Genomic DNA, 19,558 nt, shown 5'->3' on the forward strand with positions numbered 1-19,558 from the left:
GAATAATAGGTATTTCACTGAATAACAAAGTTAAATATCCAATAAACATGTGAACATTGCTCATTTTCACTAGAAAATCAGAAGGAAATGCAGGCTAAACCCAACAGTAAAATTTCAGATCCATTCTCTTCGTGCCCTAACTGATCCCTATAACATAAAAAGATTAAAGGACTCTGAGATTGTCTGTCCTGGATATATATAAACCATTTTAGTCATACTAGAAACAGTTATAAATACAATATTCAAAAGTTAAGTTTCTCTAGGTCTCCTGCCACCCAGATAAGCTCAGCACGTGGCAGTATCAACCTGGTCCTACAAATCCTATTTCTGGAAGTTTCTCAACGTATAAAACAAATGCCACATTGCAGCATACAAAGGGAATAGCCCAAATCATCACTACAAAAAGATCTCCCAAATTCAAGCTAGCATGGTAAATGCTTTTTAATGGTGTCTTTTATATTTTATCTTTTATAGTAAGTTCTCTAGAAACACCTACAGTGTTTGGAAGTTGTTGCAGTGTTTCTTAGCTAGTTTGGGGACAAAGTGGTGTAAAGGAATGAGCACGGCACTTAGAAAATTTTAGTGGGGATAGTCACTTAACCTTTTCAAGCCACTGTTGACTTCTTTGTAAAACGGGGATAGCCATACATACAACTCATGAGATACCATATAGTTTAAATGAGAATATCTGCATGAATTTCCTTCAAATAGCATCTGGGCCATGGTAGGCCCTCAAAAGATACCACATTGCATGTTGGAATGTAAAATCTGTAGGTGGCGACGGAGAGGGATGCACAGTGCAATTCAAAAAACCATGTCTGGAGAATCACCCTGGCAGTTACCAGCCAGAGAGATGCCAGCGGGCAGGGGTTCCACATGAACCTTCCCATCATGGCTACCAGCTGGATCAGTCGTCAGGACTGTGTAGCACCCGAAAATACACCTGGAAAGCTGAAGTCATCTGAAAGTTACATCCAAGGCAGCTGTGACCAAGTGAAGCCATAGGAAAGCAGGTGGCAAGAGGCCAGAGGGGGAGAGTTTGCCAGAGACTGGATGATATACTCTGAGCAACAGAAGCTGCAATATTTAATCCCAGAATTGGCCCTCAGCCTTCATTTGGCTAAAGCCTCCCTCACCGGAACATTTGGAACAGGGCCTTTGATCGAGTAGAAAATGACTGGTAGTAGCAGCTCCCATTTATGCAGATAGAACCAGCTGTTTTAATCCATACAACCTCTTATACCAAGTTTTCTCATTGTCCCCTTTAGAAAATGAGGAGACTGAGGCACAAAGAAGTTACATTGAGGATGTAGAAGAGTGGGGCTTTTAAACTGGCCTATAAGGCCAGAGTCCACATTGACCAGCATCCCTTCTCGTATACCTCTTGTATGGAGAGTACCATGGGCACAGCACCTGTCACAGTACACTATCAGCATAATTACTTTTTTTCATTTCTTCCCTAGAGATGATCACCACCTTAAATTTTGTCTTTATCATTGCCCCCCATATGTTCTTACATTTTCTATTGACAGCTTAGGTTTTGGAATCAGATCCTATTTTGTGGCTCATCTCTCTGGCCTGGCACATGGAAGAACCATACTGCCTGAAGAATCGATTAACTATTGAGTAAGAAGTATGAATTGAAAACAACTTGTAGGTCCGAGTCTCAGTGCTGCCTCCAACCCCTAGCCCATTCTCTATAGGAAAACACATGACGATGATCTATGGAGAAGGAGCTGCTTGCACAAGGCCCTGTCCCCTGGCACCAGCTGAGTGAAAGCAGAGTAGGTTCCTGCCTTGAAGCAGCCATCCAAAGGCAGGCTGTGCAGTGTCACCAGAGGCTTCCAGTGCAGAAGGCTGAGCTAATTGCAGATCCACACTCAGACTCTGAACTGACAGCTGGGGAGAAACAGAAGTCATAGATCTGCAGGTAGGAGGCTCTTAGTGGCCCAGTATGAGACCCAATTAAGAGGCCAAACTATGGAAAACAAACCCAAGTCTTTTGAGCATAAAAATTGACACAGAATGTAAGAGACAGAGGTGGTGGAAACAGTAAGCAAAGGGACAGACTCAGGAGAGAACCACATGGGAAGGGACGAAGACATGTTAAACAACAACAGACCACAAAGCTAAGAAATCTGCCAGGGACACCTGATGGCTCTGATCTTTGGTGCAGAAGATGGCCATGAAAGATGGTGTATGTCTGGCCCTTCAACCTTCCCTGGATACACAAGAGGTCTTTACCATGTCCGATAACTCATGGTGCCGATAGTCCTGGGAGTTGTTACCTAGCTTCCCATCTCTGGGAGTACCCCAAGCTCAAAGGAGCTTAACTACTAATACAAGAGAAAGAGAATACAAAAAATTATACCAGCATGAAATAGCCCTGCAAGTAACAGTAAATTTTAGGTTTAAATTTTTAGATAAAATTGTACTGACAGAGCCAAATCCAAAATCAGTGAGTATTATCAAAGCTGCCTTCTCTCTGCACCAGAGTTCATGTGATATCTTAACCCAGAATTCACCATCAGGGGTACGTGCTTACATGACATGGTTGTCTTCACATGAAGGCTCACAGCAGCACTGAGGAACTCCCCTCAGTTAATGTTATTTGTATTCTCCTTCTCCTGACCACATGACAGGGCTTTCTGGAACTCCAACTTTGCTTCAATTTTTGTGCTTTCTGGGAGTGTTCATTATTGCCCAAAAGCCTATCACATGGTAATTAGCATTTAGGAGCATTTACCTTAGCTTAGTCTCTTTCCTATACCATCCCCCATTTTTTGAGGGGAAGAGGGAAAGTCCAAAGACTTACGTTGTTTTTTTCATGAGTTCAGCATTATCTCCATTATGCTAACTTGAGTAGCAAAAGGACTGGTTCCAGGAAGAACCAAAATTATATATGTGATAAGCAGAATGATTTCTTAGATTTATAAAGTTACATGTGTTCTATAGCACAAGGGAATTTCATATAAACAATAACTTTTCCTTTTCCTAAGATTTCCCTGCCTTTCCAGTGGCAAAGTGACCTGCCCAAACAACTCAAGACACCCAACCAGTCCGATCCAGACCTTGAGTTGTTTGGAACGTCTCTTGGCTCTTCACAGAGCGAACCCACTGCCCAAACTGTGCGAACACAACTGACAGAGATAACTTGATCAAAAGTGGAGGGGGAAATTTTTTGTTGTTGTTGTAAACAGTCTTTTTAGATGATGGGTCGGCATTTGTTGACCTAATAATCTGCAAATAGACTAAACAAAAATGAGAAGTCTTTATAAAGATAAAGCTAAGGCAAATGGGAGAGACGAAAATATATTAGTGAAATAAACACTTGAGAACCATGCAAAACATAATTTTAAGTTTGCCAGCTAGTCTGTAAATTACTTTTTGAGCAGTGATAACTTTAAATTCAACACTCAGCAGGCTGATCCTCTTCATTTATTACACAATTTTTAATGGGTGTACCAAACAGACAAAATGCTGTGGCAGGTTCTTTCAAAAAACAGTCTTTTGGGCTGGGGTTATGACTCAGTGGTAGGGCGCTTGCCTAGCATATGTGAGGTTTTGGGTTCGATCCTCAGCAACATATAAAAATATATGGGAGGGGAAAAAATGAATCTGGGCTGAATGTGGAACTTGCTTTGGCCAATGTATCAATCAGAGACATGATAAAAGCAGAGGCTTGAACCATTTGCCCACCAAAGGTTATTCCCATGTTGCCCATGAGAGCCCAGCAAGTGCCACCGCATAAATAAGCTGGGACCAGGCAACTGGATGATAAGCCCACTGCCCAGCAACCCTGTCAGCACCAATGGTAGTGGGCCAATCATTGGATACAGATAACCAGGAAGGCCAACATCTGGCTGCTAACCCCTAAACACACCCAGCTGAGTCCACTCAAGGTGAGCCTGGCCAAAACAGAAAATAAGCAGAATCACTTGGTGAATCCTTGTTGTTTTAAGCCACGGTTGTCGTTTTAATGTTTTCTTACATAGTAAGAAACAGGATGGGTTTTTAGAATATTTTCTGTCAGAAGAAGCTGGTACATTTTTGTTGACTTTCAAAAAAATCTGAATGTAGGCACAATTAAAGTCATCTTGCAATCTAACCGATCAACTAAACTCATCTCATGTCCCCCAGCTACTCAAGCTATTTACCTTGCTTCCCAAACAGGCCGGGCTTCTTTGTTTACCAGCCTGTTGCTTCCTGAAACACTCTCCCCTTTTATCTTCCCCAAGTTCTTCAAGATACCTCCCTTAATGATCACAGAGGACATGTTATTTCCCCGAACCCTTAGTTGTATCCACGTGGCACATCATTACAAATGATTGGCTTGATCTTTAACTGTCTGGTGAATGAACACCATTTTTAATGAGGCTGTAAACTCAGAGCATGGTCCTCATCTCCTCATCCTCCCTCCCCCCACACTTATCCTGTTATATCTCAAGCTGAGTGTCAATGCACACCAATTCAATTTCAATTATATCAGTGATTCCAGAAAGTGGATAGATGTACAGACCGCAATCCCATTATGTCCATGCTTTTTCCTTTTCTCTCTTTAGAGAAATTAGCTTTACCAATACAAGTTACCATAAAATAAATCTTGGCACACTGAACACAATATATTTTCTACATATAATTCGAGGTCTATTTTGGTGGTTTAAAAAAAAAAAAAGAAAAGCTAGCTTTGGGCTTTGGGATTTCTACTTTCAGGAAACATGGAGTAACAAGAGCCAGATCTGCCTGCACCTGAAATAACTGAAAACCAGACAAAATGTACAGAACAATGGCACACCAAAGACTGGACATCATATGGTGCAAGTCATGACAACTGAGAGAAGAGAAGCAACAGAGGTGATTTCCCGGTATTGCCCTCATGTACTGCTTGGAGAAAGTTTTCAGGCTGTGACAGGAAGGGAAGTCGGGAAGTCTGAGTAGAGGAGATGCAGCTGGAGTATGGAGATGCCAAGGTGGCCAAGTTGGCAGGGCAATGTACCAGAAAGGGGTGACAGAGACAGACTTCAGTGCATCTGCAGTTTCAATCAACTATTCAGTTGAGGACTGATCAGCACATGTGTGAAGAAATTACCTGAGGCCAAGAAGAGAAAGACTCAAAAGAATTAGAGCAAACAGTGTCTGGAGATTACAGAGAGCAGGGCTGTTCCCATCAGAGGGAAAAACCTGGTAATCTAGGGGGCAATGGTTCAAGTTCTAACAAGTGTCTTCCTTCAGAAGTAGAAAAATGTTGGACTAAATGAAGCTCTGGTTCAATCTAACAAAGCTAAGAATGGAAGACCCAGAAGGATCAAACTGTTTCTGAATTAATTACATCAAACCAAGCTCAAGAATATTTGTAGCACCCAACAAGATAAAATTTGTTAAGATGTGGTATCCAATAAAGAAATGACTATACAAAGTTTAATTACACAAGCCATAATGAGGGGGAAAATAAATCATTTGAAACTAATCCAGAAATGACAGAGAACAGAATTGGTTGATAGAACCTGAAAACAGTTACTGTAACTATAGCCCACAGTCAAGAAGCTAAAGATTTAGCATGTTACTCCATAAGTTATAAAAAAGAACCCAGTTGAAAGATTGTCACTGCAGAAAAAAAATGATTAGTTACATGGCCATATAACTATTCAAAATGAAACAGAAATAAAGAAAAAAAATCAACAGAGTGTCAATAAACCAGGAAAATTTCACGTTTCCTAGTACACATGTAATTAAAGTTATAAAAGAAGTGGAAAAAAAGTTTAAGAAATAAGTACTGAAAAATCCAACTGTAAACCCACAGATTCAAGAATTTCAATAAGTCTCAAGCACAAGAAACACAGAGAAAACTACACCAAGACATATCAACCAAATTGCTAAAAACCTATAATAAAGAGGAAGTCTTAAGAGAAGCCAGAAGAAAAAAAGATACACTACACACAGAGGTACAAAAGTGAAGGGGCTGAAGACATTGTCAGAAGCAATATACAGTAGAAGAAAACAGCAACATCAAGGAAGGAAGGGAACCCTATGGACCTGTAATTCTTTATCCACCAGAAGCTATCTTTCAAAAAGTTGCAGGGAAGAGTTTTTTTCAGGCACAAATACAGAAACAAAATTCATCATCTAGCTCTGCCCTACAAAACAAAAATGTTGACAGAAGGTAAATGGTACCACCTGGCTATGTTGATCTGCGCAAAGGAATAAAGATAATCAGAAAAGGACATGAATAGATATAAAGCCTTATTTTTTTAGTATACCTTTATTTTATTTATTTTTAATGGTACAGAGGAACGAACCTAGGGTCTTGCACGTGCTAGGCGAGCGCTCTACTGCTGAGCTACAACCCCAGCTCCATAAAGCCTTATTATTATATAAGCATATTTAAAAGATAATATACTGTGTAGAACGAACATTAACAACAATGTATCATGAGGTTCAATACACATTTAAAAGTAAAACACAATAATGGCCTTAGGAGAAGACACACAAGTCTACTATTGCAGGACTTGTTGTACTGTGCATGAATATAGTCTACTTAAAGGTAGACTACAGTAAGTTGAAATGAACACTACTTACACCAAAGCAACCACAAAATAGCACGAGGTACTGCAGAATGGACAACAAGGGACAAAAAAATATGAATACACAATTCAAAAGACAGAAAAAGATAAAAAGAAGACATGGAAAAAATACAGAGTACATGGATTTACATTCAACTAAATCAATAATTACATTAAAAAATAACTGACCCAAACATCCTAATGAAAGGACAGGGATCAGTTTTTTTTTTTTTTAATCCAACAAGGTTGCTTGCAAAATGTACTTAAAATCTAATTTATATTCAAACAAAAGGATGTAAAATATATGAAAGAATTAAACATGTTTTCAGGGATAAAGTAATTTCAAATGATAAAGGGTCAGTCACCTGGAGGGCATAAGAATTATAAACATTTATACATCTAATAAAAGAACTCCAAAATACATGAGGGAAAACCAATGGAACTGCAAGAAATAAGCAAATCCAAAATTATAATATTTCTTCCTATCTTCTCAGTAATTGATAGAATGTGTACACACACAATCACTAAGGACATAGAATATTGCAACAATATTAGCAAACAGATTGACATTTACAGAACATTCCACCTAACCTCATCAGGTACATGTTCTTTCAAGTGCACACAGGATATTTGCCATGATAAATCTGGCATGATACATCAATAAATGTAAAGAATTCAAGCCATACACAGTATGCTCTTTGATACAATTTTATTAAACTAGCAATCAGTAACATAATTTGGAAATCCACAAGTATTTATAAGCTAAGGCAGGAGGACCACGAGTTCAAAGCTAGCTTCAGCAAAAGCAAGGTGCTTAGCAACTCAGTGAGACCTTATCTCTAAATAAGATGCAAAATAGGGCTGGGGATGTGGCTCAGTGTTCGAGTGCCCGAGTTCAATCCCTGGGACCCAAATAAACACTTCAAAATAATATACAAAGTAAAGGAAAATCTGAGAAATATTTTTGAACAAAGTGAAAACAAAAAATTAGAGGATGCAGTTTAAGCAATACTTACATAAAAATTTATAATACTAATGCCTACACACACACACACCAAAAAAAAAAAAAACCCAAACAAAACCAGAACCAAAAAAAAAAAAAAACCCAGCCTCAAATCAATGACCTTCTTTCCCAAGATAGAAAAATATGGGATAAGTTTCACCCAAAGTAAGAAAGGAAATAAGAATATAAGTCAATAAAATAGAAAATAGAGAATCAAATGAAATTTAAAAATGATTCTTCAGGATCAGTAAAATTGATAAGCCTCTGGCCAGAATGATCAGGAAAAAGACACCTATTACCAATATTAAGAGTGAGAAATGACACTTCTACAGTTTCTATAAATTCTGAAACATTAAGGGACTACCCTGAACAAATGTATATCAATAAATCTGACATCTTACATGAAATAGAAAAATTCCTTGAAAGACAAAAACAAAACAAAACAAAAAAACACCAAAGCTCACTGAAGAGATAGATGATCTAATATGGATTCATATGTATAGTGTCACTCTGGAAGACAGTCTGGCAATTTCTTAAAAAGCTAAACATGCAACCCCCATGTATGACACAACCATTCCATTGCTAAGCATTTATATAAGAAAAATGAAGACACATGAAAGTTCAAAGATTTTTGTATATAAGATGTTCATACTAGGGGCTGGGGATGTGGCTCAGTGGTAGAGTGTCTGCCTGGCATGCACAAGGCCCTGGGTTTGATCCCCAGTACACATATACAAAGGAATAACTTATTTAAAAAACATAGTAAAAAAAAAAATCTGAAACAACCCAAGTACCTACCAACAGGTAAGCAAAGAAATTGTGGTTTGTTCATATAATGACTACTACTCAGCACTAAAAAGATGAACTATTGAAACAAAGTAAAATAAATCAATCTCAAAAATTTAGCTAATTAAGTCGACCCACCCTAAAGAGTTCATTATTACATTAATAGAAAACACAAATGAAAATTTGACAGAAAACCCATCAGCAGTTACTCAGGGATAGTGAAGGACAGCAGGAACCACAAAGAGGCACGAGAAGATTCTTGGGGGTGATGGATATGGGCATTACCTTGATTGTGGTAATACACTGGCCCAAATTTAAATAGTTTTTCATGATAATTTTATTGCAAAAAACTGCTTTAAAATATTGTTTGTTGAGTTACATAAGCTCTTACCAGTAGAAGAGCCAAATGCTGAAACATTTAACATTATCTATCTTAGAAACAATGTCTGGTAAAATATTAACCAACGTCAAACTAAGTTCACAAAGTGTCTGGTATTTGAAATTATCAATTCTCAAGCAGAAAATTTAATATGAAAGCTTAAAGGTCAAAAAGTCATCATAAAATGGGAATGAAATGATGTTGAATAGTGACATGGTTTCACAACCTAACTGTGAAATCGAGCATCACCTTGATCTAAACATGACAGGACGAGAGGTAACTGGGTTATGCTTAGTTGTAAAAGTCATTCACCTACCCTGTGTTAGTCACCTTTCCCTCATGATGAAATGCCCGAGATGACTAACTTATAAAGGGTTTATTTTTCAGTCTTGGGAAGTTCCCATCCATGAACAGTTGCCCCATTGCTCTTGGGTCTGTGGCAAGGTAGCGTATCACAGCAGAGCAAAACCACTTGCCTTATGGCCAGGAAGCAGAGAGAGGAAAGTGTCAGGGTTTCACATCCCTGTTGAGGGCAATTTGTACACTTCCCTTGTAAAGTTTCCACCAATACTGTTATTGGGGACCAAGCCTTTAACACATGGGCCTTTGAGAAACATTCAACATCCCAACTACAGCACCCTAAAACAAGGAAACACAAGGATCTTTCACATCTTTGGAGCTGCATCCGAAAAATAATGAGATGAGTGAACCCCAGAGGTAACTCCAAGAAACACGTAACTACTGCCTATCTTCAGTGCTACAATCCTGACTATGCCCACCGTCCAAGACAGGGATGTGAATTGAAGTCTCACTCCTGCTTTCTCTTCTCCAGCTGGTTGCACTCATGCCTGAGTGCAGATCTGAGCTTCCTGGATGTGGGAGGGAATGGCAGGGTGCATGCAGTGCGCTGAGGAGGTTGGTCCCATGAGGGGTCTCAGGTTACTGTGCTGGCTCATGAGCAGAGCACGCCGCCAGTCCTCCAGGCCTTGGTTGTCGTCACGCTTCAGCCCGTCTTCTGGCCTCTGCTGTAGGCCCTGACCTTGGCATTCGGCAGTTCTTGCCCATTCCCTCATTCCCTTTTAATTTCCATCCTTCTGTCCAAGACTGAGCAAGTCCTCTGGCAGCAAGGAGGCCAGTTTTCTCCTCCCAGCTCCAGGCCCAGGTCCACCCCTGCTTGGCTTATGCAACTCAATCATTCTCTTGGCAGCTTCCAGAAGCACCGATTGCCACTAGCTCCATGGCTTCCAGGTCTTGCTGGCCTGGACTGACATCCATCAGTTTGAACTCTAACCCCTGAACTTACTCTAGTCTCAGCTCATACAGTTTTTCAGGATTGCATTTTAAAGAAAGATGTGGGCTCACTCCATTTCTTTCTCTCCCTCTGGACCTCCCGTCTCCCTGATCCCCAACAGGTAGGTCTCAGGTCAAACCGCCATTTAATCTTATGGTGACTCAGTTTCCAAGACCCTTTGCCAGGGTGTCTCTTGAGAGTGAAGCGCCTGTGCCAGGCCCCCACTGGCCTTTCTAGCTCTTTAGGAAGATTCATTTTCTTCAGTTTTTATGACAACGGAAACTCCATTTGCTGACAGTTTGCTTATCATCTGTTTTTGCCACTGATGTGTAAACCCTATGCAGTGAGGGACTGGGTCTGATTCAATCTGTGTTGGGTTACCATGCCAAGCACAGGGAACATTAGGGGTAGCAATAAATATTTTCTGAATGAAATTCATGAGTGTACAGGTCTTGTGCATCCTATGTACAAGATTTCCAAAAATCAACCCAGAAACAGTCTCCTTCCATTAAAACAGTAAAGCTTAATGAATCCTCATTGCTGGGCTTTGAGAGGAGGAGTGGGGAAATGGGATCAGGGAACAAATATCAAAGACCTGGGAGGACATCTTCTTCAGTGGAAATCTCAATACACACACACTGCCTTTTGCTCTGTGATCTTTGTACAACAATGCAAAACCACTGTAGCCAGTGGCAGCTGGAAACCCATCACACTGAGAGGGGACATAGAAAGTGGTGGTGGCACATAGGACTCTGTTTATAGCACTGACTAGCTTTGTCTACATCTGTGGGGAGGAGGTAGTGACACTTCACCTTGTAGGGTTTTCATTGGGGGATATTTACCCTCCTTGCTACAGACCTCATCTGATTTGCAACTATTGAGCAAGATATTCTCATTTGCAAAAGGAATTACACTATCAGTCCTTAAGGCTGCTATGCACACACTTCCTGCAGAGGAGGAGAGAAATTTTTCAAAAAAATCCCACTTTCCAAAGGGGGGAAAAAAAAAACAATTCAGGAAGGTTAAAAACTGCCCGTGCATTTGTTATTTAACAAAGCAGCAGAGGAGCTGGCTGTGAGGGACCCTGAAGATGTGAGGGAACAGTTGCTTCTAAAGTGTCTCCTAGCCTCAACAGGAGAGACACGAAAATACAGAAATGGGTGCTGTACAAGAGTGAAGAAGCCCTAAAGGCAGAAGACTGAGAATACCAGAACAGCGCAATATACCCCCTGCAAACACAAAGACCTCTATCTTTCAAATCCATGTGAACACTGGATTCCTCAGGGCACATACCTGCTTCTCTTAACATCTTCTCTGAATCTTTTAATATGGCAAGGTCAGAAAGGCAAACCATTGCATTCAGTGACTTTGTAGGACCCAGGTACCATCACAGGCCAAAGGGTGAGACTCAATTTAGAAACATGCATATAAACAGAATGACTCCAAGGACTGAGCCAGAACTGAGGTGTATGAATCAAAGTGTACGATAACTCTGTCTGGGCAATCAGTTACTCAGAACAGATGTCATCTATTTGGGTCTTGGGAGGACGAAGAGGAACCAAACGAAGGAAGGAAAGAGGATAGACAGACAGCAAATATAAAGGAGGGAACTCAGGCCAGGCTGGTATGTCCATGGCGTGGGAGAATGTGTGTGGGGTTTGCATACAGTTAGGGCACACTAGTGAAGCTGAATGGTGCATGCAGGGGCCACACAAGAACTCCTACATATGACCTTTATCAGTTTCTAAGCAGGAAAAGTCACCGGCTCAGATCTGTAGTTCAGTAAGGACCTGACACACGCATCACCACAAATGTATAGTCCAGGCATGACATAGATCTTGAACTAAATCTAGGCTGGTAGAAATGATGAGAAGGTGTCAGAACCCTAACAGATGTGGGACAAAGAATCTCTCGCATCTGTTGAGGACCCAGAGTCCTTAGGCAGGGCAGGGAGCTGACTCAAAGCCCAGGTCCTCCAGTGCCCAGAGTCACAACGGGAAGCTGCCAGCAGGAGCCAGACCTTACGTAAACTTTCTCAGACAATGGGGGACCTTCATTCCTCCTCTTGTGCACTTTGGATGTAACACCATCAATTAATTAGGACCACATTTTGCCTTACAGGGACTTTTATTGTTTGTAACAAGATTGCTATCAGGAGCCAGCAGCAGGCAAGTGGGAAGCCTGCAGCTGCACTGAACAGGGCGCACACGGCTTCTTTGTTTGAATGGCAGGGAGTCGGGCTGTGCTGGTACCTTTTCTTTCCTACTGCCATGGTGTAGAAAGGTCATCTCTCTTATCCCGATTTGTGTGTTATTGTGGGGATTTCTTCAAATTTCAGTGATATTTAGTTTGTTTTTTAAATCTACTGTGATCAAATTAAAAATTTTAAATGTGTTCCTTTGGACAGTGGGACTTTCAACTCCATCGGAACAATTTCTTAAAACAAATGGACAGATCAAGTGATGAAACGCAGCCCTCAAGTATTTGGGATCCAGAAAAGCACACAGACCACATATTTGCCAAGAGCACAGTACTCCAAAAACTAGACTTTCAGGACCACATTAAGGTGCATAGAGATATAGCAAGGTCAGAACCAGAAATCACCAAAGCCAAAGCAGACAGCAAGGGAAAGATGCAGCATCCAGGTCCACACAGAACAAATGGTCCACTGGGAGGCGGCCATTAGGAGAGGAAGACACAAGGAGCAGCGAGTTCCATGTGGAGCAATTATCAAAGGCAGTTCAGCAGGTAAACTCCAGAAGAGCAGGGAGGAAACATTTTAGAGAGGAATCATCACCCAAGTGATGGAGGCAGGTATCCAAGTGGGTCATAAGGAAGATTCCAATAAAAGGAAGCCTGAGCTGGTAGGAGACGCTACTGCTTAGCACAGCAGGCTCCCACTGCTGGGTCCCAGCATCCCAATATGTGCTCTTTATCCCAGAACCGGCAATCACTGTACAAAACTTCAAAACAGTGGACAACAAGAACGACGACAGGCCTGTTTCAAGATAGTATGATACAGCCATGCTGCAATGACTACCAAGGAAATGGTAAACCCTGAGAGGAAGGGTAGTAGTTCCTGTTAGTCCAGGATGGTTGATCAGGGAAGACACACAATGGAAGAGACAGACGATGTTCTTAAGGGAACAGATGGAACACTCAGACACATAAACAGGCTGCATTCCTGCTGGTATATGACTAATCAGTACGGAAAGGGTGGGCTACTCAATAAAAGGTATTAGAATGAGTGAAGATGTGGAAGTTGGGCCCCTTCCTCACACCAAAATAATTTGGTTTGCTAAATAATTTCCAAGTAGAAAAATATTCAGATGTGAAAAGCAGAGCTCTAGAAGTGCTACTAGAAACCACGGGATTAAAGGCTTTCTTCAGTCAGAACACAAAACCTGAAAGATAGGAAAAATTAACAGATTTGGAAAACTGACATTTTTCTCTATATTAAGAACTCCACAAATATAAACACCAATGGCTGATGCAAACAATTGCTACTCCTTTCCCATGTTATAAATTGTTACAATTCAATAAGGGAAAAAAAAACCTCAACTATGAACCCAAAGTAGGAAATATAAAAGCATCCTGAAAGCATGTTCAATCACAGTCAGGATAGAAATGCTAATTAAAATTTTAATGACATACAACTTTTCATTACTACCACACAAAAACTTAAAGTTTAATACCTCTTTGCAAAGGTGTCAGGAAATAAGTTCTCTCATGCATGACAGAATCAAAATTGGTATGATCTTTGCAAAAACCAATTTGGCAAAAAAAAAAAAAAAAAAGGTCAAAATTTAAAAATGTGTAATCATTTTGATTTACAGAATCCATAACCACACCTGTACAAAATGACACATGGGTAAGTATTACAAGGCAACATCATTCATAGCAGCAAAAGGCTGGGGCCCAGCATCATGGACCAGTCTAGGTATTTAGAATAGCATGCAGGTAAAGAAGCACACCATGGCCATTAAAATTGAACAAATGCAACAGCTGCAAGTACTGCTATGGAAGGAGAATCAAGACAGGATTTTTATGAAAAAAAAAAAAAGAAGATGCAGAATAGTTTGTGTAGTGATTATTTGAGTAAAACTATTAAACATTTACAAGCTTCTATAAACATGACCCTGGAAGTAGACATGAGAAGTTTCTAGGAACTCTTGCTTCTGCAAGGATAAGGAGTTCCCCTTGCACGTTACTTCCCTTCACATCTTTCTAATTTTATTCTTATATATGTAAAACTCATAAAACAATAAAGTTTAAAATTGTAGTGAACCAGTCACAGAAGGATAAATACTGCATGATTCCTCTCATAGGAGGCATCTAAAATGTCAAAAACAGACAATAGAATGGTGGTTTCCAGGGGATGTAAAAAGGGGGATGTGGGGAATCACTTGTTCAGTGGGTATACAGTTGGTTATATACAATGAGAAAGTAAGTGATCTGTTGCATAACACAGTGCCTGTAGTTAACAAGATACTGTACTTAAATTTGTTAGTAGAGCACACCTCATGTTAGGTGTTCCGACCACAGTATATACACTCAGCACAAAATGTCACATCCTTTATTTGCCCCTTCTTATCCATTGTTACTCCCCAGAGGAATGTCATTACGGGGCTTATAATCTGGGAACAACGGAAAAACTGTTGTGGCGCTATATGGGCCAGGCCATTTTCTACCTCTTTCGAGGGCTCTGGACATCAATCTGTAAAACAGGCAGTAACGGTGGTTTATAGTAAACAATGATATCCTAAGTGGAAAGAACAGAATGAATGATTGAGGTCCATTCTAATTTTTTAAGTTTTAGCCTAACATGCTCACAGGGAAGTCTCCCTGCAATCTCGGCCCACAAATCCCCCATCCTCTCATTGAGCACTTCAGCACACACCTCATTCTTAGTAGACTCCCCAGTCCCAGCACAAGGACAGACTGCCTCAATGCACCATCATCCCAGGTCCTGGAATTATCACTCCCTTGCAGGCCCTGGCAAATTTAAAGTCATCACCAGTGAGCAAGCCTCCAGCCGCCATTTCTGAAAATGCCCACAAGATGGAGATATCACTGCGCGGATGAGAAAAGCCCTCTGCCTTCCCCAAGGTGGCAAACTCGCTTGTGGTGTAATTATTGCTCATTTGTTCATCTGAATATTTGAAACGAATGGTTCACATATTCCAGTAATTGTGTTGTCCTTCAAAAAGGAAATATTTAGAACTTCTTTGCTTAAAAAGTACATTTTCAAAGTTGAAGCATTTATAAAGTCTGCTTTCATTAAACAGTTGCATATTATATCCCCAGGGGTCTGTGTGAATAGGTCTGGATTTTTGTTGTGTTTTGGCAGTTTCATGAAAATTAATGCTACACCGTTTCTAAAAGAGCACTTTTAAGTAAAGCTGTAAGAGGAGGGCTAGAGATGGATTCATTTTAATACTCCTGCCTTGCCTTAATTTTATGCATTTTTCTCTTCAGCAGTTTCTTTCTCGTCTATTTATCATTCCAAGTTTTATCAGCATCCAACATATTAACACATTTGGAATAAATGGAAAACTCTAAGCTCCTGATGATGCCCAGTTGCATTTCCAAGTGGCCCCAAGGGCTTGAAGGGGTTGTTTAGTTAGCCTGATTGTCTAGGATTTAAGAAAATTGAGCCTGTTTCTAAATTAAGGCAATGGAGTTATAAAGTTCTAGTACTCTACAGGATTCTGGTGCTATGTTCATTAGTTAGGGGTATGCTGATGGTAGGTGTGGGTTCTTTTTGCAAAAATATATGTGACTATTGTCTAATATTTCAATCTCTTTCCGGAGAGTTTTCCTTTGGGTTTCAATAATATATGTGTGTATAAAACATTTCAACAACAAAAAAATCTTACAAGTTCTACTGAGTTTACACCTCAGTAAAAATAGTCACTTAAAGAATTAAGTCGTCAAAATGAAAAAAAATAAACTGCAAAAATAACTGTTTTCACAAGTGCAACTGACATAATATGCTTGGACAATGGTGCGAGTTGAGCAGCCCTTACGTTTCTTTACTTTTACAGTCACAGAGTACAGGCTAGCATGGTGTGAGAAAGCAGCGGTGGTGCAGCCAGGAGCTTCCTGGTATTAATGAAACTGGGCATGATATTTCAAATGACTCATTGCATGATTTTTTTAAAACCGCACAGTGATGGTCAAAAGACATGCAAATGTAAAGTAAGTAATAAATTCTTAGGAATGACTTAACTGACCAGGAGCCAGTAGATAGCAATAGTGCAACTTGAAAGGGAAGAGGAGCTGTTCCTGCCATTGCTGTTCCCTAGTGACCTGGTCTCAGGGTGTGCACTCTTCTGGAGGACTTAATCACCATCCCTGCTTTAAGCTGAGGACTGGACTCTCACCACACTGGAGCCTCCAGTACATCTCCCTTGGCGTCACACTTTGCATACCCCAGGCCAAACATTTCTACACCCACTTTGCTTTTCTTCCACCAGGTCTTAGTTCCCCGTTTCTAGCATGCACACACTTGTACAAGCCTGGACCCTCACTCATTCTGCTTCCCCTGCTGGCTCAGTCTCTGCTGCTGAAAAATTAGAGTTGGCTTCTTCTCCCACTTCCAAACATGAACAGCTCCCATGATCTCAGGATAAAGTCTATCCTCCTCCCAGAGTATATTCAAGGCACCCAGGACCCAGCCCAACCCTTCGTGGTTTAACTTCACCACCACTCCAGCAAAGGCACAGCAAGGAGTCCAAGCAGGGAAGGAAATCAGACAAGAATCCTTCAGGATCTGGTCCCGGACCTGCCAGCTAAAACCTGGCCTGCTCTCCAGGGGTTGGGAAGTAGGTAGAGCCTGGGGCTTCCTTTTACCTGGGAAGAACATCCCCAAACCCAGGCCTTTAATAAGCTTGGGGACAACTTAGATCTCCTGTCATTACAGCTTCTTAATATAATGGACTTCTAAACCGTTCCCAACCAGTGAATGGTGAATTCACTAGATCCTTCAATCAGTGCTTACCCCAGTTCTACAATGGCCAGGCCTCAGGTACTGAAGGGGACACAGTAGTGAACATAGCCCTGTTCTAGTCCAAAAGAATTGGTAACTCAGCTGATGTGAGAGACTCATCAAGTATCCCGAGTCCAACTTCAATCTTCCTCTTTTGGCCCCAAATCTTGCATCTTATATGACAAGTGTCATCTCTAAGGTGATCTCTTCAAGTAGTCATCCTAACAGAAAGTGCCCTGGGCTAACGGACAGAGCTACAGACAGGTAAGGGTACCTTCAGTGTCATCAGCTGGTTTCCTTATTACTGAGACTCAACTTTGCCCGAGAACACCAGACCCAGGGCCATGCTGGGCTGTGGCAACTGAGAATCTGACACCACAGGACTGATATGTCATTTTAGGCTAATGGTGACATGCAGCTAGGCAAATCCCACTGGATACCCCTTCTTCCTGGGATTGTGAAGTCAGGTGCTTTTGTCAGATTGTAGAGCAGACCAATCACCAGCAGAACAGAGCAAAACACACTTCACAATACACAGAAAAGGACTTGCATGTAAAATATAGTCCCGCTTGCTTTAAATTTGGATTTACTCAGACCTAGATTTGGGTTGCAATTCCTAATGAATCAGGAGCTGCTGGAAGTTATGTGCCATCACCCTCTGTACCCAGGGGACTTCACACAGTATGTGGACATTTTTACTTGCTCACCAAAATCACCCTCTAAGGTAAAGGTTAGCATAACTGGTATTTTACCCTCAAGGATTAAATGACTTCCAAGGGAGTGAGTTGGAACCCTAGCAGTCAGCACTCTTGCCATGTAAGGGTAACTACTTTTAATTGTTCTAAAATTACAGGTCTTACCTTTCCCTTGTAAACACATCCTTGTGCAACTGCTGGCTTCTAGGAGGAATAATCAGTGAATTTCTGGTGGTCTAATACTCTTGCCAAGTTAAATTCCTTCCATGTACCTTTATAATTTTTCTCTTCTGGTAGGTCCTGGATTAATTATAGCACCTTACCTTCTTATTAATTACATAGTACCACTACCTTCTGACTTACATACATTTAATCATTCGAAGGTAAAAACTAATGTGCCTAAGACAAATTGTAGAGCTTACATAACTTCTGAACCATTTTTAAGGTGTGAGTTAAAAACATTCACAGATATTTTAGAAGACATTTCTATACTTTCTCTGGGAAGCATGTTGAGGGGGTGATATGATAATAGCAACAAATCACCTCTAACAAAATATTTTGCAGTGTGAAAGATGGAGCAACCTTCTTGCCTCTGGAACTGCTTCTGTCAAGAAACGCTTCTGACTCTGCCTTTTATCTGTCCCTTCCCTTCCACTATGCTTCATCAGATCATTTCCCTTCATTTGAAGACAGTGAGCTGTCAGCAATCCTCACAGACTCACCTCTTCAACCTGCCCTCCTGGGGGTGGGGGTGAGAGATAAAGGTATGGGGGGCACACTGGGTCCAGATGAGAATCTTGAGCAGTAGAAAGACCTGTTACCAAAGTTGCTTTTTAGAAAAAGTGCAGAAGTTTCACTTGGGGAGAAAAGACTGGAGGAACAGGAACAAGTCAACCCATCACCAAGTTTGAGCAAACCATCTTAATTTTTGCAAAACAGCTCAGTAAATACTGTCACTATTAGTGATTATGTAGCCCACAGGGATTTACTAACTGCTTTGTTCTGATAATAGCTCATTAGAGAAGTTTCTCAAAGTCCCAAACCATTAGGCAGCAGGATTTATGAAAAAGGGTTTAAAGAAAACCCTCACATTTCCTGTCTGTTTAAATGTACATTGAAATTAATTGCTAACGTAAATTAAGAATCCAAGTTATTTTCATTTGAACCATAACACAATTTCTTGCCTCTCAGGATGGTACCATGACTGTTAATTCTATCAAAGTTCTGTAGAAAACATCATACACTTGGCCAAGGAAACTAAAATTAATCATTCCGATTTAGATACTTCTGAATCAATTTCATTCACCGTCACATGCCCTGTGATAAACGGGAAACTCTGCCCAGGCCTTCTGGACCAGCTTACTATTTACAGATACATCCAGACTTTCATCCGACAGTTCTCCTGAACCAAAGTTATAGCCATTATGCTTACATGGGCTTTGATCATTTCCGTGTCATCTGTGACAAGTGGAATTTCAGCATTTATAAAATTCTGGAGCCGTCTTCAGAACAGATGCCCTTCGGCAGTTTTTTTTTTTTTTTGCTGTCATTACTCAGAATTAGCAGAAAACAAATCATTATTTGGAGCCCTTTTATGGGACCAGACACCCATGATTCGTTACAAATGATAAGGTTTGAGAGCTTTGTCTCTCAGCCTACCTGGGCACAGGGCAAGGTCAGCTCCTTAGTCTCAACTGTTTAGGGGTACTGTGTTAGGGTGTGTGGAACCCTAAAGGTCACTATGATAAATGTGCAACTGAAATTAGTATTAACCCTTCTGAAAAGCAATTTGACTTCAAAGTGTATATATCCTTGAAGAGCATAATTCTACTTTGGGGACCTAATGTAATGAA

General features: G+C 40.7%; 1 protein-coding gene across 1 annotated transcript in view; it reads right to left on the minus strand.

Annotated features, from left to right (window-relative positions):
- Positions 1-19,558, minus strand: part of Fhod3 (formin homology 2 domain containing 3) — a 389,221-nt gene that overhangs the window by 93,252 nt on the left and 276,411 nt on the right. Inside the window, exons 13-14 of the mRNA XM_048806588.1 lie at positions 18,437-18,534; positions 10,249-10,258 (exon numbers count right to left, since the gene is read on the minus strand). Coding sequence (XP_048662545.1) covers positions 10,249-10,258; positions 18,437-18,534 — 108 coding nt within the window. The remainder of the gene's footprint in view (positions 1-10,248; positions 10,259-18,436; positions 18,535-19,558) is intronic.

Source organism: Marmota marmota, unplaced genomic scaffold (assembly GCF_001458135.2).
Source record: "Marmota marmota marmota unplaced genomic scaffold, marMar, whole genome shotgun sequence".
NCBI classification, from domain to species: domain Eukaryota; kingdom Metazoa; phylum Chordata; class Mammalia; order Rodentia; family Sciuridae; genus Marmota; species Marmota marmota.